Source organism: Herpailurus yagouaroundi, unplaced genomic scaffold (assembly GCF_014898765.1).
Source record: "Herpailurus yagouaroundi ecotype Mexico unplaced genomic scaffold, PumYag 190, whole genome shotgun sequence".
In the NCBI taxonomy this organism is placed as follows: Eukaryota; Metazoa; Chordata; class Mammalia; order Carnivora; family Felidae; genus Herpailurus; species Herpailurus yagouaroundi.
The window spans coordinates 34,190,843-34,216,205 of NW_024412421.1; the positions used below are offsets into that span (position 1 = coordinate 34,190,843).

The 25,363-nt window shown below is 61.1% G+C and overlaps 1 protein-coding gene across 1 annotated transcript in view; it reads left to right on the plus strand.

Moving 5' to 3' along the window:
* Positions 1–25,363, plus strand: part of CRISPLD2 (cysteine rich secretory protein LCCL domain containing 2) — a 59,547-nt gene that overhangs the window by 8,805 nt on the left and 25,379 nt on the right. The window contains exons 2-8 of the mRNA XM_040443249.1: positions 5,680–5,994; positions 11,331–11,449; positions 14,369–14,501; positions 14,827–14,942; positions 17,637–17,737; positions 21,597–21,740; positions 23,221–23,281. Coding sequence (XP_040299183.1) covers positions 5,755–5,994; positions 11,331–11,449; positions 14,369–14,501; positions 14,827–14,942; positions 17,637–17,737; positions 21,597–21,740; positions 23,221–23,281 — 914 coding nt within the window. The 5' untranslated portion in view covers positions 5,680–5,754. The remainder of the gene's footprint in view (positions 1–5,679; positions 5,995–11,330; positions 11,450–14,368; positions 14,502–14,826; positions 14,943–17,636; positions 17,738–21,596; positions 21,741–23,220; positions 23,282–25,363) is intronic.

Sequence of the window (25,363 nt, forward strand, 5' to 3'; positions counted from 1 at the left end):
TGACCTCACACGGGCTGCTTGAAATTGGCCACAGTGGGAATGTTTATACCAAGGGAACTGGCAAACAGTACTTATCAGGGTGAATTCTAAGAAAACGTTTTTTGATGTTTATTTTTGAGAAGGGGGGGAGGGGCAGAGAGGGAGGGAGACACAGAATTCGAAGCGGGATCCAGGCTCCGGGCCGTCAGCACAGAGCCCGACGCGGGGCTTGAACCCACAAACCGCGAGATCGTGACCTGAGCCGAAGTCGGACGCCCCACCGACGGAGCCCCCAGGCGCCCCTGAATTTTTTTTTTTTTTTTTTTTTTTTTTGAGTGTCGGTTGTTAGACATTTATCCACACACGCTGGTTCCAGCCCTCAAGAAACCCACGGTCCAGCTGGAGAGGCAAATGGTACGAGCAGGTACCACACGACCACACGGGGCGATGAGGTCTAGGGCTTCTTAACTCAGCGAAGGCTGGGCCCTGGAAGGGGGTGGAGCTTCGTGGCAGTCCGGGCAACGTGACTGGGTCATTGTCAATCGGAATGACTGTGTACCTATGTACAGGCAGTTCCCGGCCAGATAGTCAACATTAATGCCCGGACCGGGTTCATTTTAATTTTTAAAAGTTTGAAGTAGGCTCCACACCCAATCTGGGGCCCGAACTCATGACCCCAGGATCAAGGGTCGCGTGCCGTACCGACTGAGCCAGCCAGGCTCCAGACCTGGCTCGTGATGGCTTGGAACCTGCTTACCCAGAAAGCCGGGAGAAAGTGGCCACGGCTCAAGGCACGTACTGAGTAAAGTGTGTTTCAAACTCGGGGGAGAGTTTTTGACCCCCACAAGCATCACACACATAATGCAATTTTCCAAAATCAGGTTTCGCGCGTCAAGGCAGAGGCGGGGCTTTGAAATAGTGCAGTGAAGTCACGAAGAGAGAACAGTACTCCATTCCCCATTATTAATCCCATCCTTCTAGAAACTTCCCCAAGCGATGCTGTGTGGCACATTGAGCATCGTCGTCGTCATGATAATAGGGAACGCGTACGAGGCGCTCAGGTTCGTTGTCTCATTCGTTGCTCAGCACACGGCTCATCCCATGGCCCCAACCAGGCCGGGGGGGGGGGGGGGTGAAGCCCTGCTCCTCAGCGAGCACTCAGGTGAGAGGCCGCCGCCTTCTGGAAGCCTCCTGGCGCGTCAGCACGTCCGCAGACCTGTCCGGCTTGCTCACCGCTGACTCGCCAGTGTCAGACAAGCCCCGTCGTTCCCCTCTGGCCTGTGGACGTGGCCTCTGGGGCCCCAAGAAGCTACATGCCCGGGCTGCGGGGGACGACCGAGAAGCCAGCGCCACACGGAGGCCTTATACGGCTCTTCTGATCTCGTCGGGAGGAGGAGACCCACACATTCACTCCACAAATATTTATAGAGCACCGACCTGTCTGATGTCGGCGGTTCAGCGGCGAATGAGCCCGACGGGTCCCGGGGTGTGTGATTCAGCAGTGACCCTGGAGCTGAGTCTTTACCGAAAGAGCAGACGTGAATGTGCCTGGCCTGGGCCAGGCGGGGCGGGGCGGGGGGGCAGGTCGGGGCCTTGGGATGAGCTGTGGGAACAGCATGTGCAGGAGGGAAGAGCTTGGCGCCTCTCGCGGCTGACTGCTGACAAGCCCAGCGCGGAGATTCATCTTCCTGGCAGGCTTTCCCAAACACGGCGGAGGCAGCCCCCGAGGGTGACGCACGGAATCCGGAGCAAGCCCTCTTTCTCTCAGTGGCTCCTGAGAGGCGGGTTTGGGGGGGCGGCCTTGCCCGGGAGGTGACCGTGAGGGCACCCCGTTGCTGGATCGGGAACACAAGGGTCTGCTGATCCCCTACAGGTGCACAGAGCCCTGGCGGGGTGGCGTGTGGGTTTCAGGGCCGCTCCCGCGGCCGCAGCCGTGTGTTGGGCCTGGGTGGCTCAGTCCGTTAAGCTTCTGACTTCAGCTCCGGTCATGATCTCGCGGTTCGCGAGTTCGAGCCCCAAGTGGGGCTCTGGGCTGCCGGCTCTGAGCCTGGAGCCCGCTTTGGATTCTGTGTCTCCCCCTCTCTCTCTCTGCTCCTCCCCCACTCGCCCTCTGTCTCTCTCAAAAATAAATAAAAACATTAAGGAAAAAAAAAAAGGAAGTTCCCCCAAGCTTTCAGAAAGCTGGTTGTCACGGCTTGGCTCCCTCCCTAACTGGCTGCCTCACAGACACCCGGCAGGGTCTCCCGGACTCGGTTTTACTTTCTGTAAAGGGGGGTGGGAAACAGCCACCTCCCTGACACGGACTCCAGGTGCATTTAAGAGCTCCGGGCAGGGGCGCCTGGGTGGCGCAGTCGGTTAAGCGTCCGACTTCGGCCGGGTCACGATCTCGTGGTCCGTGAGTTCGAGCCCCGCGTCGGGCTCTGGGCTGATGGCTCAGAGCCTGGAGCCTGTTTCTGATTCTGTGTCTTCCTCTCTCTCTGCCCCTCCCCCGTTCATGCTCTGTCTCTCTCTGTCCCAAAAAAATAAATAAACGTTAAAAAAAAAAGAGCTCCGGGCAGTGTTGTGGGAATTTGATCCCTGCGACTTCCCTCTGCCAGGCTGGGGTCTTGCCGTCCGTCTCCCTCCCCGCCTCCCCCGCTGGCCTGACATCCGGTATGTTCTCGTGAGACCTCGGTGCCACTCTTACTCGTACCCTCACGGGCTTGGTTCTGCGACTGCGGCAAGGGAGAGCCGTAGCTTCCGGAGGGTGCTTCTGCTGGGCTGGGCAGCCGTCCCCAACGCGTGGCTCAAGCCGTGGGAACAGGCCAGGGATGACAGAATGGAGCAGAACTTTTCTAGAAACAAGGTTTGCCCTTAGCAACCCCAGGAGAATCAGGGGTCCGGATCAGAGAGCATCTGTCCGTGCCAGGGGGTCGGAGGTCAGCTTGGCACGGGGCCATCAAGGGCACATTGGCAGATGGAGGTTGGCTGGCCACCAGAGCTGGTGATGGAGGTGCATTTTGGTGAAGGGTCACCGTGATGTAAAGGTTTTAGTCCCCTGGGGGGTGACACATGGGCGCCTTCTCATGGCCAGGAACCACCGTCAGACCCAGAGGCCAGTGGAAAGAGGGTTGTAAGTTGAGGCTGGGCTGTCGCGGGGCCTGTCCCTGGCAGGGTGGGGCCGGAAACTCCTCCAGGAAGCCCACCCTCGGGGAGACAGGGCAGCGCAAGGGAAGGGTTGTGTCCCAAGCCCACGGTGTCTGCTCCCCTGTTGTGTGACTTTGGGTACTTCTGAAACCGCAGAGGCCTCAGTCTCCTCCCCTGTGAAATGGGCGCAGTAGAGCCCAAACCCCTGGCTCATCGGGTGGGTAAGACGAGTCGTCGAGAGGTAGGTCTCATCAGCGTCAGCCTCCTGGGTCGGTCGGGGAGCACGCCTGTCACCGGGAAGCTGCAAGCAGCCTTGGACAGCGCATGTGTCTCGTTTGAAAAACTGGTTTAATTTTTTGATTGTGGGTGGGAGACTCAGTTGTGATTTCAGCTGTCGGGGCCGCGGAGGCCAGATGCCGCGCACGGGCCCCGGGAAGTGGGGCTCGGCCTCCTGATTTCCGTGCCCCCCTTGCCTCCTTCCGTGCAGCGGCCGGCGGGAAATCAGGAACGCAGTCCCCTTCATGCATTTATTGCCTGGTGCACACGTGTGAGGTTGCCACAGCGGCCGTGACCAGGACTCACCGGCCAGCGGCTCCAACAACAGTTCTCGCGTTCTGGAGGCTCGGGGTCCGAGGCCCCGGTGTGGGCCGGGTGGGTTTCTCCCGGGGCCTCTCTCCGTGGCTGTCTGCTTCCTCATTCCTTCTCTTATGATGACAGCAGTCAGATTGGGTCAGGGTCCGCCTAGTGACCTCATCTTAACTTCATGACCTCTTTATAGGCCCTGCCTCCGAGCACAGCCACACTCTGAGGTGCTAGGGGCCTCAGCCTGTGGGTCTGGGGACAGCGCCACAGCCCTGCTGTCCCTGTGGTTCCCCTGCAGCACAGGCTTTGCTGGAGCATCAGGACCCGGGCCTTGCCCCTCCCCAGTGGGGACCCCCAGGCCCCCCGAGCTCTGCCAAGGCCCAAACACCTTCAGAACCAACAGTGCCCTGGGCATGCTGCCCACGAGGTGCTGTGAGTGGCCCAACCTGGGGCAAGTCTGCGTCTCCCAGGCACGGATTCTCATGGGGGCCAGGCAGAGAAGGACCAGCCTATGAGCCCTGGGCACAGGAGGCCCCATTCTTTTTTTTTTTTTCTTTTTCTTTTTCTTTAATGTGTATTTATTTTTGAGAGATAGAGTGTCAGCAGGGGAAGGGCAGAGAGAGAGGGAGACACCGAATGCGAAGCGGGCTCCAGGCTGCGAGCTGTCAGCGCAGAGCCTGATGCAGGGGTTGAGGTCATGAACCGTGAGATCCTGACCTGAGCCAAAGTCGGATGCTCCACTGACTGAGCCACCCAGGCTCCCCGCTACAACTTACTTATCTAACCCGACGTCATATTTGGGATTTGTTTATGCTGACGCTCACATGGCCATGGGTCGTTCCTTTTGCCCTGCTGTGTGATCCTGGGGCCCAGTGCCCCACGGTGTGTTTACCTGTCCCCGTGTGGGAGTCATTTGAGTGGGGCCCCCAGGTGATTTGACCCTACCCGGGCTTCGGGCGAGTCACGGTTGATTCATACGAGCAATTCACGCCTCGCGCCTGCGGGGGCGCCCTGGCCCTCGAGCTGCCGGGGCGCACAGACCCGGTGCGGTCGTGACGCCCGGTGGGCGCTCTGTGACGTCGGTCTCTGCTCTCACTCCGTCTCCGATGGCAGTCTCCAGGGTCAGCGTCTTGGCATCTCTGTCAGCCGGCCTTCTGCAGCTGGGAAATGTTCATATATGGTGACGCCACTAACCCGGGAGACAGGTCGGGACCCCGGGGGTCTGCGTTACTGGACTGACGTGCCGTCCGGTCTCCGGGGCTCTGCCCCAGAGGGAACTCCCTGGGAGCGAAAGATCCAGAGAGAGCCGGGCCTCCCTGCCGGATGGTGGCTATTTTTGTCTGCAGCAAGGCTCGGTCAGGACCCTGGAGAGTTTCCAGGGTCAGAGTGGGAACTGCCCCGTTCCCATGGCTCCTGGGTTCCAGGCTGTGCCTCCCGTCCCTCCCTGCCCCCTGCGTCGTGCCCCTGGCAGAGCCAGACAACCCGATGGGTGAGAACTGGTTACTGCTCATGTCGGGGGAGACCAGAGGAGGCTTGAGGCAAGGGCGGAGCCTCTCGGGGTCCGGGGCGGCTCGGCGTCCCTCACGCTGTCCGCCCCGCCGGGGGCGACTGTGGGTTTCCTCGCCTCTGTCCCCAGCCCGAGTGGGCGCTCCCTGAGGCGACACACAGTGTCCTCTCCATCTTTGCGTCCCGGGGTCTGGCGCAGAGATCGATGCCCAGTAAAGGTCCCAGTCACTGACCGACTCTGCCCGGTGAGCAAACACACACCCTCCAGCCCTGCCTTGTCCCCTCGGACCGGACGACAAGCCAGGACGAGGATCACGGTCTGTGGGGGGGGCGGGGATCCTTGGGGATTGAGCCTCCGCGAGCCTCGGTTTTCACGTCTGCAGGGCGGGGCGAGCGATGGCTGTCCTGCTCTCTGCCCCGTTCGAGCCCGCGCTGTCGCTGGTCTCATACTGACTAACGTCCCTCTTGCCCTCCACTTCCCTTCAGAGCTCTCGCGCCCCAGCACCGCCTCGGGAGCCCAGCCCGCCTCGTCGCCCCGGTCCCCGCTGCCTGCCCGGCGCCATGAGCTGCGTCCTGAACGGCGTCGTGCCCTTGGGGCTGCTGCTGCTGGTCTGCGGGGCCCAGGGCTTCTTCCTGCCCAACGTCACCCACTTGGAGGAGCTGCTCAGTAAATACCAGCAGGACAGGCCCCACTCCCGGGTCCGGAGGGCCATTCCCAGGTCGGACAAGGAGGAGATCCTCATGCTTCACAACAAGCTGCGGGGCCAGGTGCACCCCCCGGCCTCCAACATGGAGTACATGGTGAGTGCCGCGCTCCCGCGGGGGGGCCTGGGCTGCACCTGCTCTTGTCCAGGGGGTGGGGGCGGGGGCAGGCTCGGGGTCTCCTGGCGAGAGAGCGCCCCCGCTGCCTCCGTCCTTCACACCCAGACAGCGCTCGTGGGTTCCCCGTGAAGCAGCCCGGCCCGGGTCCCACCCCCGTGGCTCTCTGCTGGCCCGTCCTCGAGGCCGTCTAAGGGCTGGGCTTTGGTGAGCCCAGTCCCAGCTCCACTGCCTCCTTGTGTGTGGCCGTGACGTGGCCCCAGCCAGTGGGAGCCTCGGCCTCCACTCCGAGAGTCCCTCCTCTCACGGCTCGGGGACGGTGTGATGACGTCACATAAAGTGCGGGGCACAGGTGCTCAGCCCTGGGGCCCTGGTCACTGTTGTCACGCCGCAGCTTGGTCCCCGGCCAGTCTCGGGCCACCCTGCTCTGTCGGAGCGAGCAGGAGCAGTCCGTGAGAGATGGGGTGTGTGTTGGTGAGGGGGCTGGCAGACGGGGGACAGTGGAGGGTCCCCCGTGACCCTGGGGAAATCCGACACGGAGGAGTAGAAGGTTAGCCGGCTCTCCCAAGTCCGTGCCTCCAGCCCTGCCTCCCCGCCCGCCTCTCCCTTCCTGCCAGCACTGCTTCCGCTCGCCCCAGCCCCGTCAAGTAGCTGCTGCTGTCCTCCCATTTTACAGAGTAGGAAACTGAGGCCCCAGGTCAGAGCCGGTCGTGGCAGAACCGACTGCGGGACCCAGGCTCAAAGCCACCCCTCCGCACTCCGTTTAAACCCTGGCACCCGCACGGCCCCTGCCGGCATCCACGGCCTCTCCAGCATTTTCCATCCTCTGTGCCTGTCCCCCGACACCTCAACCAGCCCTGGGGCTTTTCACCTCCCATGTGGCCCCCGCTGGCCCGTCCTGACCCCTGCTTCCTTTTACCTTCCTGACATTCACGAGGTTTGTCTCCTGCCCAGAAGCCTCCAGGCCCCTGTGTGCCCAGGGTGGAGCCCACATGCTCAGGCCTGGCACTCGGGGCCTCTGATCAGGAGCTCCTCTGTCCTGAGAAGCCATTCGGGGTCCCCCAAAGATGCTGCAGGCCCTCCGTGCCCCAGGAGTCTGGTCCCCACCTCATGCCTTATCCCGTCGTAAGCAACCGTCGCTCGGTACCCGGCTCGTCCCCCTCCCCTGGACTTCACCGTCCCTTTTCATGGTGCTTTGTGCCGTGACGTAGGAGGCCCTCGTGGTCAGGGGTCATCCCGCGTGCCTGCAGACCCCTCATCGTCACCGTCTGTGCCCTCCCGAGGTGGCCCATCCCCGGCTAGAGGGCACATGAAAGGCTAGCCGTGTGGGCAGAGCACCCCCGAGCACGGCTGTCCTCTGGGAGTTTGTTAGGAAACCATTTCTTTCTTCCCTCCAGAAAACCACCCGGGTGTTTACGCGGAAGGGGTTGTGCTAATCTTTGTTTTGTTTTGAGAGAGAGGGAGTGAGCCAGGGAGGGGCAGAGAGAAAGAGGGAGAGAGAGAATCCCAAGCAGACTCCACGCCGTCGGCCCAGAGGCCGACACAGGGCTCGAACTCACAAACTGAGATCACGACCTGCGCCAAAGCCAACAGTCGGCCACTTGAACGACTGAGCCGCCCGGGCGCCCCGGGGTTTGTGCTAATCTTAGGAGGAAGAGTGGGCACCCTTTCAAAATGCTGATGTATGAGACAGCTGATGCAGACCTTTTTAGGGTTAAAGCCGTCGAGAATTAGAGCGGATTTCTTTGTGGCTTTGGGTGTGGACTCTTCCCCCATCCTTCCCAGGACCTGGTGGTTTGGCCTTGGTCCCTGTGGGGAAGGGACACTCTCTACCTCTCTGGATAGGTCAGTCTTCCTCCCGTGCCCCTCCCCACCCCAAGGCCCTGTGTGGTGCCCGTCAGGGAGCAGAGAATTTTCCTTGGCCTGAAGCTTGACTGAGCCCCAAACCCCCGGGATCCCGTCTGCTTCCTGCCTCCTTTTGGGAATAGGCTAGGTTTATGCTGGTCTTTTAGTCACTGCCCCGTGCTTGCCCAGGGGCCTTGTGGGAGATTCAGCGCAAGTGAGCAGGGCTTAGCTACGCAGCAGGGAGGGTCCCAGTGCAGCCTGGAACGGGCCTGCGTGTTTTCGTGTTTGTTTACTCTCTTGACTTCAGGATTGGAGCTGGGATCTGGGTCCTTGGGTCTACACGGCCTTTCAGGGAAGCTGAGCCTTCACGGGTGTGGTCGGGGCCACCTCTGAGCAGGGCCACGAGGCAGGGAAGGAGGCACGAGTCCCAGTCTCTCCCCGGTGCTGCCCCCCTGTGCATCCTGCTTCCACACAAACAAGTGGCAATAATTCGAGAAAACGTCTTGAAAATCTCGCTTCCGGCTCAGCCCTGCCTGCCGGGGCTTTGAGCTGCGGTCCCTTGAAATAGCCTCAGCATTGAAAGGTGGTTTTATTTTTAAGTTTATTTATTTATTTTGAGAGAGAGAGAGAGAGAGAGAGAGAGAGAGAGAGAGAGAGAGAGAGAGGGGGGGGCGGGGCAGAGATGGGAGGGGGGGAGGAGAGAAAATCCCAAGCAGGCTCCATGCTGTCAGCACGGAGCCTGACGTGAGGCTCACGAACTGTGAGATCTTGACCTGAGCCGAGATCCAGAGTCCGATGCTTAACCGACTGAGCCAACCAGGTGCCCCGGAAGGTGGATTTTCAATCTCCAAAGAGTTAAGGCACCCTCTTTTGAGGTTTTATAAGTGGACAGGCTCCGGAGCCAGCCTTCCTGGCTTGGTAGCTGTGTGACTTCAGGCAGATTAGTTAGCCTCTCTGTGTTAACGTTTCCTGGCCTGCACTACGGGGACAGTAAAAGTCCCCTTTTCCTAGGGTGGTTGAGAAGAGTCAATGAGACGATGCATGAGGACTAAATATGTGTTAACATATCGTTGCTGTTATCAATTTAGTAACTATTAATACTTTAGTGGAGCAGGACTGGCACTTGGTGACCGTGTGCAGAGCAAGATGAGACCCCCACCCCCCATCCCCAGCCTTGGACACCGGTTAAAGCTGGGTTGGTAAAGTTGTAACTTCCTGCTGTGTGACCTTAGGCAAGTTACCTAACCTCTTTTAGCGTCAAGGTCTTTTGTTTTTGGTTTTGTTTTTTTGTTTTTTTTTTTTTTGTCTGCAGCAATGGGAAAATCAAACCTACCCCAAGGGCTACTGGTGACAATGAAATAAGAAAATGGGGCTGATACTGTTCCCTGGCAAGTGCACTGCCCCGGGCGGGGGCAGGGTAGGTGCTTGAGAAAGTGAATTTCCTTAATGCTCCTGTAGTGTTTACTGAGAGCCACCTCGCACCTCACCTGGGGGCTAGAGCCTGCTCGGTCAGCCTCCCCGCAAATCCTATTCCAGCAGGCACCACCAGCCCCCCCCTACGAGATGGGGAAACAGAGGCACAGAGAGGTGAAGCCACTCGTCCACGGTCACACAGCCAGCAAGGGGCAGCGCGGGGCCCCACACCCAGGTTCACGCAACACGAACACTCTCCCCGGCGCCCTCACAGCCCTGTTCTTTCCTTCTTCCTTCCGCCAGTCACCCCTTTGGGGGGTAAAGAGCATTCAGCTGTGTCCTTCCTTCGGCGAGACGTGGACTGGTCGGCGGGGCTCATCTTCAGCTGGGAAAGCACAGGCGGAGCGGGGGGAGGGGGGGTGAGGGGCAAGGTGGGGACTGGAGGGGACCCGTGAGGGCTGGAGTGAGTGGGGGGGGGGGTGCCGGGCCCGCCCTGCCTGCGTTCACCCAGGCACGCGTGCGTCATGCCGGGGCGAGAGTCGTGGCCTACGACACCGCCGTGGCAGGGGGGCGCTGAGCAGTAGAGGGTGTCGCACACAGTCACAGCCTTGACTGCCAGCCCTGCGCCCCTCTGTTCGGGAAGCATCGTTCTGAGGCCCTACTACGTGCCGGGCACGGCCGGAGCCGAGGGGCGGTTGGGAGGTGAAGGGCAGGCCCCGGGAGGAGGCCTCGGACGCAGGGGCGGGGAGGGCTGGGTCCCCGTTAGGCCGCGGCCTGGTGCAGACCACGTGTGGAGTCTGCCTGTCTCCAGCCAGAATTTCAGACGCCTTTGACCCCCGAGATCTGCCAGGCGTGACCTCGCCCTCCCCGCGCGCCTCCCCGCTGAGTTGTAGAAGACGTTGTGGCCCCGGACCAAAGGCACACAGGGTTCACGCTGCTCAGAATAAACAGTGAGCTTCTGAGAAGCTTCTGAGAAACCCCTCAGGGCGGGGTCCGCGCCTGCACAGGCTCTGCTCTGCCTCCCTGGGCTCCGGGAAGGACCTTAGCCGGCCGGCCGCTTCCAGAGAGGTCTCGGTGCGAGCTGCCACCCGTCCCCACTGTGTCCCCCCCACCCGGCGCATGGTGTCTGTTCCTTCCCGGAGCATTGGGTGGTCCACTGCTTGGAGAAGGAGTCACCACGTTGGTTCCGTAGTGTATTTGGGAGGGGGTGACCCGTAAATCCAGAAGGCGGGAAGAAGGTGGTGCCACATCATGCTACAGTACGGGGGGCGTCTCCTGGCGGGAGCGGGGGCTCAGATCTGCTAAGGAAAGGGCATCAGCAGGCAGGTCACCCGCCCGAAGGCAGGCCCGTCCCCTGTTGACTGCGTGTGGCCTCTGCGATGTCAGCTCCCTTCCCCCTTCGGGCCGTGCCTGGGTGTTGGAGAAGGACCCCAGGCAGAAGCGGCACAGCGCTCGGTGGGCACTAAAGGCAGGGCGCTGTCGCAACAGAGGAGTCTGACGTCTGAATGCCCCTGGCTGTTAGGGACTCTGTGTCACTGAGGCTGGAAAGAGGTGGCAGGGCGGGAGGCCGGGGACGCGCTCAGCTTGGCGGGGGTTCCGTACCGGGGTCCCGCGGCCTCGCGTTCCCGGCCACGTCCCGGGGCTCTGGCCGATGGTCTTTCGGTGATCACCTACTGTGTGCCAGGGGCTGGGGCTCTGCAGAGAGGGGACTGCCTGCCCCGCAGGCCACTATATCTGCCCGATGGCGGGGATGAGGCCAACGGCAATTGGCAGAGGCCGGGAGGCCGTGCCACGGGCTTGCCCGGCATCCCCGGCAAGTCCGAGCCCGGGCGGGAGCTGTGAGGACGGCTGGAGGCCCGGCTTCTCTGGGCTCCTGGCTGACCTGCTGCTCTCCCCTTGCCGGCTCAGGAACCCGTCCGACGTGTGCGCAGAACGCGGTGTTCAAGGGGCTGAGCCCTGGCCCGCGGCTCCACCTGGGGCCCGAGTGGGGGTGTCGCCGCAGGCCCTGTCTTGACACCCGTGCCTGACTCTGGCCTCCCCCGTGCCCCCTCCCCCTGCAGACCTGGGACGAGGAGCTGGAGAGGTCGGCCGCGGCGTGGGCTCACGAGTGCATCTGGGAGCACGGGCCCACCGGTCTGCTGGTGTCCCTTGGGCAGAACCTGGCCGTCCACTGGGGCAGGTAAGAGCCGCCGCGGTCCCGCCGTCACTTGCGAACTGGCCGCCACGGTCCGTTGTCACGTCCAGCCTGCTCATCGGTCCAGACGCTGATCGCCGGGCTCGGGCTTTCTGGAGCCGGGCTCTTCCGTTCCGTGTCCTTGAAAGGATTCCTGAGGGAGCCGGCTGGGTGAGCTGGGAACGCAGGGACGTTGCTTGCAGGGACCGGCCAGAGGGTCTTCTCCGCCCTCGGATGTCTGAGTCCTGCTCATTCTCCAGGGCCAGCCAGGCTCCGCCTCGCGAGCGGCTGCCCTTCTCCTCCCCGCCTTGTCCGGGGCAGGCCGGCTCTCACGGCCAAGGCCCCCTTGCCTGGAGGAGGCTCTTGACGGTGGTCTGTTACGTGTCTCCCCCTGGCCTCCCCGGGGTCAGCTGGGCGCACGGCCGAGCCCCTGCCCGGCTGACGGCTGGTTTCCTTAGAGGACGGGGCGGGGGTGGGGGGCGGGGAAACGTGTCTTCTGGGTCAGCGCAGACCCGCTGCCCGGCCGGACGATGTGCTGTGTCCCCAAGTCCTCCAGGCCCGGACCCAGAGCCAGCCAGGGGCTCAGGGCCCCCTTGGGCTTTGCCTCTACCGTTGACAAGTTGGACTGGACTTGAAGCGTCCCTTAGAAGGACGGGTCGGGGTCGGCCTGACTCGCGGCCCAGATGGTTCCCGGCTCTCGCGTTCAGCGTGGCCGCGAGCGGTACCCTTCCCTTAGGCCACGTGCTCTCCTGGGACAGAATTGGAGCAGGTGCCACGAGGGGCCCAGACACGTGACTTCACGGAAGCGAATTCGAATTCACACTTTTTTTTTTTTTTTTTTTGTCCTTGGGTGAATTCTGCTTTTGATAAAAATCCGTCCTCCGGTCGCACGAAAAGACAACGTCGACAGGGAGGAAGCCCTCCGTCCCACAGCCCCGGCTCAGCCGCCCGCGCTTGACTGGCGTAGCATCTGGCGGTGGGCCGGCATATTTTTACACAGTCGAGGCGGTGGCCAGGACAGCTTGTCATCTTTTTCCTCCCTCCTCAGACGACGTCGGGCAGGTTTTCTCTTCCGTAGCCGTCTCGGCTGTCGTCGCAAAGGCTGCCTTCGGGCCACCCAGCGGGCAGGCCCAAAGTGAGCCGTTCTATCCTGGGACCTAGCCTCCGCCTTAGCTGCATCAGACCCCCTGGGAGGTGTGACGGTGCATAGGGCGCAAAGGTCTCGCCCCTCCGGGGTGCGTCGTGCCCCCCTGCCTTCCCAAAGAGCCCCTCGTTCTCCGGGACCCCGCGGCAGCCCGGCCGTGGCGCTCCGGGGAAACGGGCAGGCCAGAGTGTCCCTGCGCTCCGTGGCTGTGCGGCCACGAGCGTCTTTTCCTACGTGGGCCCTCGGGAGAGAGGCCGTTTCCCCGGCCCCGTCGCTGACCGCCACCATCCGCTGTGGGTTCTGACGGTGTTCCAAGACCTCCTGCTGCACGCTCGCTCACCGCGGGGCTCGTGGACGCGGCCAGACCCCTCTGGTCTTTCCTCTTTACCAAACCCGCTTTGCTTAGACTTGCTGGTGACGGTGACTGGGGATTTACATCCAGTTTATTTTCTCTCCCGGTAAGCAGAAAATGATGTCAACCCAGCGGACGGAGCAGTGGCCAGGAAGGGTGATGATGACCGGGTGGGGACAGGCGTCCCCTCCCCCTGGGGGCAAGGGAGGGCTCGGGTGATAAAACCCTAAATAGGAAGTTCCCCAAAGGGTCTGCCCACGTGACTGCAGAGCTCCGCCTGCCGGTTCCTGCGTCTTGAATTCCTTTTCCGCCTCGTATTTGACTCCTGGGGTCCCCGGCAGGAGTGCGGCCAGCCGTGACCGCGTGGAAACGAGAGGCTCCGGGTTCTTGTTTGGGGGTGCCAGGGACCCGCGCCCCCCCCCCCCCCGTAGCCAGCCATCTCCCAGCTTTCAGACCTTCCCCGCCGCTGTGGATGTCCTATCTGAGCCTTACCTGGACGGTTACTCACTGTTGTTCTCTGCACTGACCTTAAACGGACTCAACGCCTGAAATCAACTTGTGTTGTTGCTCTGTTTTTTTTATTTTTATTTTTTAAGTTTATTTATTTTTAAAAAAAATTTTTTTTTCCAACGTTTTTTATTTATTTTTGGGACAGAGAGAGACAGAGCATGAACGGGCGAGGGGCAGAGAGAGAGGGAGACACGGAATCGGAAACAGGCTCCAGGCTCCGAGCCATCAGCCCAGAGCCCGACGCGGGGCTCGAACTCACGCGAGATCAGGCGAGATCTCGCGAGATCGTGACGTGGCTGAAGTCGGACGCTTCACCGACTGCGCCACCCAGGCGCCCCTTAAGTTTATTTATCTTTGACAAAGACAGAGTGCGAGCATGTGCGGGGGAGGGGCAGAGAACGAGGGAGACACAGAATGGGAAGCAGGCTCCAGGCTCCGAGCTGTCAGCCCCAGAGCCCGGCGCGGGGCCCGAACTCACGAACTGTGAGATCATGACCCGGGCCGAAGTCGGAGGCCTAACCGGCTGAGCCACCCCGGCGCCCCGTCAACCTGTGTTTTAAGCGACATCTGGGAAATGTGGCGCTCAGGGGCCACGTATATTTTCCCAAATGTACGCTTGATTGTAACGTAAAGAATGGCTCGCTGGGGGCCGGGCGGGAGTTTCCCGCACACATAGGTGGCATGTGGGCCCCCCAGGGACTCTCCTGGCGCCCAGGAGGACCCCGGGGGTACCCTTGCAAGGGGAGCCCTTGCAAGTCGGGGTTGTCGGCAGTGATACAGGCGCTGGGCGGGATCTGCGGCCCCTTGCCCGGAGCCTCCTCTCCTCCCGCCTGCCCGTGCGTGGTGACGCTGGTTGCTGCGGTCTCTGTCTGCTGGGGGTGCGGGAGCCGGGACGTGACAGGCTGATCTGCCCCCGCAGGTACCGTTCTCCCGGCTTCCACGTGCAGTCCTGGTACGACGAGGTGAAGCACTACACGTACCCCTACCCCCACGAGTGCGACCCCTGGTGTCCGGAGAGGTGCTCCGGGCCCATGTGCACCCACTACACGCAGGTAACGCTCCAGGCGCCCCCCCGAACCCCTTCACTCACCTGGCCGCGCAGGACGGCCACCCAGCCAGGAAACTCTGCGCTCCCGTTGCCGCAACTGTTTTCTTTGACGTGGCGTTAACTCCAGGTGTCGCCGGCGGGCCGGGCTGGTGTTTGTGACCCAAGTACGGAAGCTGAGAGTGTAACAGGGATCTTCAGGGGGTGAGGGGAAAAAAAATCTGGTCCTTCCCCGCTTCACATCATACCCCTTTAGCACCAGCAGCCTGTACATCGAGGTCACGTCGTGTTGGCTCGTCCTTAGCTCTGACACACGGGTGTCCTCTTTTCAGATAGTCTGGGCCGCCACCAACAAGGTCGGCTGTGCTGTGAACACCTGCCCGAGGATGAACGTGTGGGGAGATGTCTGGGAGAACGCGGTCTACCTCGTGTGCAATTACTCTCCAAAGTAAGAACACGTGACGTGGCTGGAAGGGCTGGGATGCGCTCGCCGGCCATGGAGGACCCAACTAAAATCGGCTTGAGTGGTGAAGTGTCTTCACGAGTTCACATAACGACATACCTAGTGATGGGTGCATCCGGTGTAGCTTAAAAGCGCCGCGGTATCGGCGAAGACTCAAGCTCTTTCTGTTTCCCGGCTGTGCTATCCTAGCCTCTTGCTCCCAAGATGGCTGCAGAGCACCAGCCATCACATCCCCCCAAACTAAAGGGAAGAGAATGGTAGAAAAGGGCTTTCTCTCAGGCCTTCCTCATCCCCGGCCCACTTTCTCACGTCATTGGCCAGAACCAGGCCACTCACAGACGAGGGGGGCACAAGATTTCCCCAGCTGGCTTTAACCAATGAAATTGCCCTAACTGGCTTTGCCGGTCATCTGGGACCGTCCGACCAATCGGAAGTGGGAATAGCTGTTGACCGGCCAACCAGTGGGGTGTGCCATGGCAATACTCTGGTCTTTTTCTTCTCTAAAAATACGCAGCGGACAGCATTCTAGCAAACAAAGTCACGCTAGACCTGGTTTTCGCACTTTTTACGCTTCCCCTGCTGGGAAGGCCCGCGTGGCACCTCTGTGTGGCAGCCCCCTTCTTCCTCACGCCATGCTGATACCGTCGGCGTGCCACTGGTCCCTTCACTCATTCACCCCCTTTGCCCCTCAAATACGTGCCGATTCTCAGAGCACGATCTTCCCAGCGGAGAGCCCGCGGTTTGCACGCTGGCCGCGGGGCTGGCCGCCACCCTCGCACCGAGCCGCGCACACGGTGTGCCCTTGGCGCATGCTTGCTCCGTGACCGAATGCAATACAAATGACCTCACTTATTTGGTTTGGGCCGGGAGTGGCCGCGAGGAGGCGGCATGGGGCGGGGGGTGGGGGGCAGCATCGCTAAGGTCGGGAAGCAAATAGCCACTCTGGGTGAAAGCATCTGGCGCGCCCGTGCCGGCCGCGTCTCGGCAGCCCGCAGGCCTGAGGGCCGGCCGATTATGTCATCGCTGGGGGGAGGCGCAGGCCTGACAAAGACCAGTGATGGGCCCACGATGGTGGGACCCCCCCCCCCCAAACCCCGGCCCGGTGGCAGGTGGCGGGTGAGGGATACTTCCATTTGACTGTTGGTGTAAAAAAAAAATCCACCAGAAGAACCTAGCAGAAAAAAGTGCTGCCTGTTTTTGGTTCCGGCTGGTTTTTTTGTTGTTGCTCTTTCCCCAAAAGAAATAACGTCTTGTATGGTACATGCTAGTCTTTTTTTTTTTTTTTAATAATTGACAGACCTTTACTTTTAACATTCCGTGTTCATGATCTGTCACATTAGGAAACCGATTCGGGGTCCTCGGTGCCCACTGGTCTTAAGCGTGCGGCTCGATAAATCCCACCCGTGTCTGCGTGGACCCGCCCGTGCGGGCGGCCGCGACCCAGTGCCGGGGGCTGGGGGCTCACATTCTAGGGGTTGTGCGCCCCGGGTCGAGGCCGGGTTCTGGTGATTCTCTTCCTTCCTGTGCCCTCATGTGGCGTCTCAGTGCGTGCAGGGTGGGGGGAGGGGGGCCCCTAGTGTCTCCTCTTATAAAGACTCGAGTCCTGGTGGCTCAGGGCCCCCCATCCTTGTGGCCTTGTTGAACCCCACTTACCTCCTGGGAAGCCCCGTTTCCACACTGGGGGTGAGGGCCTCAATTAGCGGCCGGCGGGGAGGCAAACGTTCAGTCCGTATGATACGTCTACACCCCTGGAACTAGCACCCAGCCCAGGACGGAGAGTGTTTTCAGGGGCCCAGGGTGTTGCCCAGAGGGCCCACCGTTCCGACATCCCTCCCCGTCGGTCAGTCTGTCTGGTTGGGACCCACACGGCAACGGGCCAGGCAGATGGGCTCTTTCGCGCCTGGCGTCTTCTGCTCAACACCGGGTGTTCGAGATTAATCCACAGTGTTGGCTGTTCGGCGGGCCTTTTTGATTGCCGCCTTGCACCCCGCGGCGTCCGCGGCCTCTTTCCTAAGAGTCCGAGCCGCTGGCCATTCAGGACGCCGACCTGGGCGCCAGACCTGGGGGGTGGCTGACAGGGTGGGCTCGGGGGTGGTGTTTGGGCAGAGGCGGGGGATCCCGATACCTGATGGCCTCGTGTGTCAGGGGGGACACTTACTCCAAGGACCTGTTGGTGGAGTAAGACCATCGTCTGCCCGCAGGACGGTGGCCTAGGACCTGGCACCCAGCCATCAGGCCATAAACGTTAGTGGTTCGTCTTTGAGGAAATATGGAACCCTAGATGGGGGGCAGACTTGGCTGGTGGGGAGGGACGAGCCCATCTGGGGGCCAAAGACTGCGACGAAACCTCTGCCAACTTTTGAGAAGTGGCGTAAGAGGGGCACCTCAGAAGCTTCCCAGCACCAAGGTGTTGGGGCCTGGGTAGGGGGTGGCCCGCGGCGTTCAGAGTCGCGTAGGGCAGGACACGGGCAGGTGTGGGGTCGAAGGGGTATGTAGACGCGCACACTGACGTGACAGAACACGACTGGGATTCTTCTAGAATTTTCTAGACTCTTTGCAGCTGCCCAGAAGCCTACGCCCTCCTTCCTCCCCCAGACAGCCTGGAGAGGGGAGGGGGGGGCGCCCCAGGCCCTGGGGTGGCGGCCCCCCCTCCCGATGGTGTTTCTGGTCTGTCCGCAGGGGGAACTGGATTGGAGAAGCCCCCTACAAAACCGGCCGGCCCTGCTCCGAGTGCCCGCCCAGCTACGGAGGCGGCTGCAGAAACAACTTGTGTTACCGAGGTAGGTCGTGACCCCCCGGGAGCGCCTTTCTGCTCCCATCCGGGATACGACATGCAGACCTGGCGGGACGGAGGTCCAGCGGGGTCATTGCCACGAGCAGTGACGTGTGTCTTCCCAGGGGAATAGCTCATGCCACGGGGCTTACCGCGGGGGCATTGACTGTCATCCGGCGGGGCTGGGGATGACAGCCTCCTGAGGAGGGAGATGCAGCCTCGGGGCGAGAGCAGGAAGCGGAGCACACACTTGTGCCTGGAGCTGTGAGGACCGTGTGGTCATGAGCTGGGAGAGAGAAAGGCTGTGAACTGCGGTTTCTCCCGCTGGCCCGTCCCTCTTCTCTGTCTTCGGGGCTCCACACCCTTGTTGGGTGTCCCCGCTCGGAGTCCTGCCTCCCCTGAGCCTCAGTCTCCCTGCCTGAAAGTGGGGGTCACGGCGGTACGAGAAAGCGGGCGGGGGCTGGCACTCGGGCCCGACCGGCCTTCCCCGTGTCCCTGGCGGGCAGGGCCTGTGGCCGCACTCCAGTCACCCCAGCAGGGGTGAGTCCCCCGTCGGCTCCCGAGGGCTGATTTGGGGAGCGTGAGGGAGGGACGCCCTTGGCCTCTTGGCTCTCCCGCTGTTCTTTGCGGAAACCTGATCTCATCACAGGGCTGTTCTCAGAGCACTGTTCTCGGAGCCCCTCCGTGAGGGGCGCCAGGGGCCCAAGCCACAGCCGCCTGGGCTGGGGGGCGGCGTCTGTGTTGTCACTGGCGGTGCGCGCTCTGGCGTACCGCTGGCTTTCTTTGTGCCTCAGTTTCCCCAGCTGTAACAGCGACAGACTCCTTCGGTGGCGGTTTGCTGGGAGGAAGCAGAGAGAGGGACGGGAGCTCCTTCCCGCCAGCCGCCGGCACATGATGCTCGGCGAACGGGCCCTTTACCCCTCGGAGAAGTAGTGGGCAAGTGTGGTGGCACTCCCTCCCTTGCGTGGGGTCCGACCTTCTTCCTGGAGACACGGCTCTGGCGTCCCACCTCCTCCAGGGAGGCTTCCCTGATGACACAGGCGGTGCACCTGCTTCTGCAGTCTTACTGTACGGGGACCCCTCGTGAACCCTGGTCACCTGTTGTTACAGCTGCCCGTTCACCCTGGGGCCTCCAGGGTCCCGTAGCAGATGTGTTCTGAATACATATGTCCCCGGTACCCCCAGAGGGTCATTTTCAAAGAGCAAACGCACACAAAGGCACCTTAGATGCTCGGTTACCCACCCAATGAAGCCTTTGTACTCACTTCTTTATTTTTGGTGGAAGACGCCCAAGTTCCCTTGGCAGGACTCCCTGCCACGGGAAGGTTTCCACAGCCAACCACGCAGAAAGTCTCCTCTAAAGCAGCTTATCTGCGTAAGCTACTTAATAAGCGTTTATTGAGAGTGCCTGGCAAGGCCTTGACCTATAATGGTAGATGGAGCGGGGATACAGATAGACTGTGAGAGAAGTTTCCGCCCCTCCAGCCTGAAACCGGGACCCTGTGTGGCGACCAAGGACATGGGCTTCACGGAAGGACAGTGTGAGCCTCAGCTGTGTGAGCTTGAACGGGTAGCTTAGCCTCTCTGAGCCTCGGTTTTCCTGTCTGTGAAATGGGGCTGATCATGCCTCCTGGGGAGACGGGACCGCACACCGAGGAAGGGCCGAGCCGGCGGGCGGTCACACGGTTTGTGTTCAGAAGACGTTAGCCGTGAGCTCTGTCCCTACCTACGGAGGAAGCTGCGGGAGGACGTAGGCCCAGCCGTGTGCCCTGAACCCCCAGGGCTGGACAGCGTGCACCATAACCTTGCAGTGAACTTGGGCACGGAATTTCCCCAGTCCTGTGCTGCTCTACGCGGGGCACCTTAATTAGGATGTGCTCAAATACAGCCTGTCCTCTGGGTAAGCACACCTCTTTTCATGTGTGCGTCTGAGGGCGAGGACTGTCTGCCCATTTGCTTAAATAGTGAGGCCTCAAATGCTTCGGATGCTCTAGCAAACTATATTCGGCTGAATAAAGCCACGATTATGAGGTATAAAAAATCCTACAGGCCAGTGGAAGAAACCCCGGCTCATTCCCGAGATAGCTCTGGCTTTCGGTTGAAGGGCCAACCTGAATAGCGACATTGACGGGAACAGCGGCCAGACGCAGAGGCAAACCCGGGGTCTTTGTAAAAAGCCGTCACCGATAGCTTTTGGCTACAAGTGGAGAATTTCAGAATTCCCATCTTGAATGTCTCTGAACTCAGCCGGGACTTTCTTTCTTTCTTTCTTTTTTTTTTCCTCTTTTCCCCCCAAGAACTCAAAGACACACTTCTTTTGAGACTTAGCTCATCCTTCATTCAGCAGATTGTTTGGGCAAAATGGTGCACAGCCGGATGTCCGTTGTGGGGTGTGGGGGGGGGGAACAGAAACAGGCTGGCTCTCTCCTGGCCCCAGGGAGTTTCCAGGTGGTGGTGACATCGCACCTGTGAACAGAGCTCTCATTAGGATAGCACCCCGGCTCTGGACCTAAATCCGCACCCTCCCCCCCCCTTAAATCCCACCCGCTCTCCTCACCTGAGGGACCGGCCAGGGAGACAGGTGCAGAGCGCCCCAGCCTTGAGAAGCAGGGGACACTTGGCCCCTCGTTTGCATGCTTGTTTTGCATAGCTCCGAGACACTTGGTTCCCCCTTTGGAGAAGAGAGGTCGCTGTTCCTCAGGAATGAGGCGAGGGGGTTCGTGAGCGCCCGCCAGGACTTGAATTTCAATCCGGTGCCACAGAGAGGCCGGGGAGGCCCCGGATGTCATCGTCACTGGGCGGCGGGGGGTGGGGGGTGGCTCTAAGGCAACAGTTTCCAGCTCTGGTCCACGGACGCCCCTGGGGGACGGGTGTGCACGCTGTGAAGGTGGGAGGGCTTCCCCGGCAAAGGCACGCACGCATCAGTCGGCCCTCGACAAGGCCTCGAGGAAATAAAACTGGCAAGACTTTTCTGCGCCTCGGCTGGAGTTCACCGTTTGGGACCGTGGCACCGTGGCGGCCTGAGGGTGGTTCTGAGGAGTGGCTCGCAGTTGTCTTTCAGGATGCAAACTCGAAGGTGCACCTGATCCTTAGGAGAAATGGAATTTGTGTGGCCACTGAGCGTGTTTGAAAACTCGGGGGTCGTGGTCGAGGTTGGAGAAGTGACGGTAGCGGGGTGACGTAACTCTGCGTTTAACCCGGAGATGGGCTAACTCAACCCAGCTTCGGCTTTGAATGTGAAAAAGCTGGCCGTGAGCGCCGGGCAGGGAAGCTTCGGTGCCCGAAAGCCGCGGTTGAGCAGGGACTCACAGGCGAGCGGAAGGGAGCAGACCCTGCCGGTGGCCGGGCATAGCGCGGTCCGAGGACAGCGACGTGGGGCCCCGTGCGCCACGGTGGGCGCACAGACGAGGAAGGCCCCTCCCCCAGGGAGAGCCCCGGGGGCCAGAGGGAGCTCAGGGGAGACCGTGCCAGCTTGGGCTCGGACGGGGAGGCGGCCCCCCGAAGCCGCGCCCTCGGGCAGGTGGTGGCGAGCGGGAGGAGGTAGGACAAGGAGCCAGTGTGACCACCCGGGTGCGGGCACTGGGGTTCGCACCTCTGGTCGGGGCTGCCCCCGGGTCCAAAGCAAACACGGCGAGCAGAGAGCCGGCCGCCTCGCCTGGGCGGGTGGGATGCCCCCTGGCCGGCTCGGTGCTGCCGTGGAACTTTCTCTCTGCTGCTGAAACGAGTCTTTGTGAAAGCGAACCGCAAGCAAGTTCGGTTTCCCGGTTGCCGTTTCCGTGCGCCCCCCCCCGCCCCTGCCGCCCCACAAAGTGAATTTTTGTGGCATCCTTCGTGTTGTCTGTCTCGCCCCCACCCCCGCTGTGAAGAAGAGACTTTCGTCCCCAAACCCGAAACGGACGAGATGAACGAGGTGGAGGTGGCTCCCGTCCCGGAAGAGAAGCACGTCTGGGTCCAGCCGAGGGTGACCAGACCCATGAAGCCCAAGAAAGCGGCCGCGGTGAACTACATGAGTGAGTGGGGGCCGCCTCTGCGGGGGGGGGGGGGGGGGGGGGGGGGGGGCCAGGAGGGGCGCCGCGGGGCGGGGAGGGCTCCGAGCGGGCAGACAGTGGGGACACAGGGCGGGTCTGGGTACAAACGCGCCGCCCCGAGGCATTTTCCAAAAAGGATACTTTTAAGTCATTTCCAAAGCAAGCGTTATGGGAGTGGTGCTTGGGGGGCCTTTCCCGCCAGGCAGGTATTTCGAGGTGAGGCCTTGCCCTTTCAGCAGGGGGCCTGGGCTGAAACTGGGTCCCCCTGGAGGTGCCGGCAGGGCGGGCATCCGGGCCCGGCTCTGGTGCCTCGGACCCTCACTGGCCCCTTCGAGACTTGGTTTGCTCATCCATAAAAGGGGACAGTAAGGCCCACGTGGGGTTGCTTTGAGCATCCTTTGCAGTAATGGGGGCCACCCAGGTCATCACCGCAGTGCCACCCGCATTCCCCCCAAGGCTCCTGGAAGTCCCCAAATGCAGGGTGTTGTCAGGCTTTCCCCTCTCCTGCCCCTCGATGCCCTCACCTGCCCTGGCTGGAGCTCAGTGCTCCATTTCCCCAAGGTAGCGCCTTTCCTGAAGGTTCGGGGCTCTGGAGGGGTGTTTTCTCATGAGCACAACACAGGCCTGGGTCGTCCACTCATGGTTCTCTGCTTCCCCTAAGCCGTTTCCGTTAAGAAAATGATAATTTAACATTACAAAATAAATGTCTTTCTTTCTTTTAAATAAGAGAGACAAATCAAGAAACAAGATTTTTTTAAATGTTCATCCGCTTTTGAGAGACAGAGAGAGAGAGAGAGAGAGTGAGACCAGGAGAGGCGCAGAAAGAAAGGGAGAGACAGAGAATCCCAAGCAGGCTCCACGCTGCCAGCGCAGGGCCTGACGTGGGGCTCAAAACTCACAAACCGTGAGATCGTGACCTGAGCCGAAATCAAGAGTCCGATGCTTAACCGACTGAGCCACCCGGGCGCCCAAATAATAAGTCTTTTTGACAAACTCTGACCCCACGCCAGGATTCTGACGTGTCCCTGTAAGACAGACAAGAAAGTAATGGTCGACAGAAGTTGTCTTGGCTGGAGAAGGCCTGTAAGTCCCACCCTCCAGAACCTTCTGGGGCTTCAGGGCACTTGGTGCGTATCAGGCCCCCCCCCTCCAAAGCCACATGCACGTTCTCAGTTAACGCTGACAGAAACAGCACCCAAGGTCCTATCCCCACTATCCGTATGCGGACACACCCTCACGGAGGGGAAGGAACATATCCAAGGTCACACTGCTTCTCTAAAGGGGCAGGTCGGGGATTGGAACCTCACAGATGAAGCATGCAGCCAGTGGGCACTGCTCCTGCTCAGGTTGTGGCACGGATTCCAGAGTGTTCCAGAAAGTTCTTCGGAGTGGGGGGTGGTGTCTGTTAACTCAGACCGATCCCCCTGCTTTTGTGACGTGTATTTCCGCACTTCTCTCCTAGCCCAAGTTGTCAGCTGTGACACCAAGATGAAGGACAAGTGCAAAGGGTCCACGTGCAACAGGTAAGGCCCGGCTGCACCCCTCTCTGGCCGACGCCTGCACCCCCTTCGAAGCGTGTGCCGCGGTCATGGGCCACGTCGTGATCAGTGCGATGCCGGCCAGCCGGGCCGAGCTGGGCAGAGACTCGGGGGAAAATGCCCTCCTCTGCTCTTAGCACAACGGTTGTGCCGGGTCGAGCGGGATGCTAGGCAGGCTCGTTCCCTGTCATAGGCTAGACCGGCCGTGGCGTCGCAGGTCTCCCTCCAACTGCCACCATGTAGTGCCTAGACCCGAGCTTCTTGGCCTCGGCACTCCTGACGTTTAGGGCCAGATCATTCTCTGGGGCGGGGCTGTTCTGTGCACTGGAGGGCGTCGAGCAGCATCCTGGCCTCACCCCCCTGGATGCCAGGAGCACCCCCACCCCCAACTGGGATGCCTAAAAATGGTCCCAGAAACTGCCCCACGTTCCCTGAGGGCTAAAATCAGTCCCGGTTGATAGCCTTTGACCAGGGAGCTGGCCCAGGCTCCCACCTCGTGGGGAGGACGGGCCCGAGTGACGGATGCTCTGGGTCCTTGGTCCAAAGAGAATCCCCAGGCTGTGGATGTGCCAGGAGCAGATGCGCCGTAGACACGGAGCTCGTGCGTGGCCGGGGCTCCGTTCCACCTGCTGCGCGAAGGGGGTCGCGGGGTGGCCCGGGTCCCGTGCAGAGCAGGGGAGGGCGGGGGCCGTGGGAGGACACGTGTGAGCCGGCGCTGTTGGCCGCGGGCAGATCCAGCCGCACGGCTGTGAAACCCGAGTCCCCACTGGAGTCAGAGCCACCAGGATGTTCCCCGGCAGTTGAATGAATCCGTCCGGCTGATGGGCTCACTTCGTGTTGTCCGCTCAGACGCTGAGGAACGATTGCCAGGAAGGCCGGGCTTGGGTCTGGCGAGGCGGCCGCTCTTTCGGGCAGCAAGCGGCCACCACGTGCCGTGGGGTCACGCGCAACCCCAGGCTCGTGGCCGGAAGCCCGTGTCGGTGGTGGAGCCCAGCCGCCTCGTCCGCCTGTGGCTCCCGGCGACCGTTCCCCTGAACGCGAATCGTGCTGTTTAGTGCGCACACCAGAATGAGAAGGTAGCAGATCCTGCTTCGAACCCTGGCGACTCGGAATTCGGTGTGCCAGGAGGAGGCTTTGCTCGGACTTTGGCAGGAGCGTTAGCAAGTGGCCCCGGGGCATCCCAGGGCGAGGTGGCTCGAGGGCCAGCAGGTGCCGGAGACGTCAAAGCAGTCGGGTTGTCGGTAGATGAGCAAATGCGGCGACCACGGGTGCCGGAATGACCCGGGCACATTTGCGTGGCCGTGGGGCCCAGTTGTCCCTTCGCGGTGACGTGCTTTTCTGTACCGCGAGCTCGTGAGGAGAACATCACGCCAGAGTCGTCAGTGGGAAAAAAATGACGAGGCTGGAGAACATCCGTCAGATAGCCTCGAGAACGTTCCGGAGTCGGGGGTCGATGGGACCCTCTGCAAGCAGGGAGAAGGCAGGGGTCCGGCCACACGAAGGCCACTAGAGGCCTCTGATCGGGAGCTACGACTCCCCCCACCTGCAAACACAGGAGCGTCCACGGTTCGCCTCCTGGAAGTCAGCCCATCCCCTGGCTCATCAGTTTTCTGTCCACGGTGCTTTTACAGTCATAGTATTGACCGGGCCTCCCCCCCTCTCCCCCGACTTTAAAAAGTATTCACGTGTATCGTCAGTAATTCAGGAAAACACCACCAGCACCAGAGTTTAGAGAAAAAAACTAAAGATTCCCCGCTTTTCCGCGATATCCGTAGAGATTTGATGTAGCTTCCCTTCCGGTCTTTTTTCTGGGCACCGGGGAGGCTCCCACAGCTAACGCCCCTCATGTGCTACTGTTTTCATTTAAGATTTTCCGAAGTCACATGTTTTCCAAAACCCTCATTTCTCGCGGATGCATCATACCCTAACGTACGACGGCACAAAAATGTGTTAGGCCGTCCCTCCGACGGTGCCGGCTTCTTCCTGGTCTTTCAGCGATTCCAGACCTTGGGTGCAGTACGTGGGCCTGACTTTCCGGCTTCTGGCCTGGGCTATGCGCTTACAAGG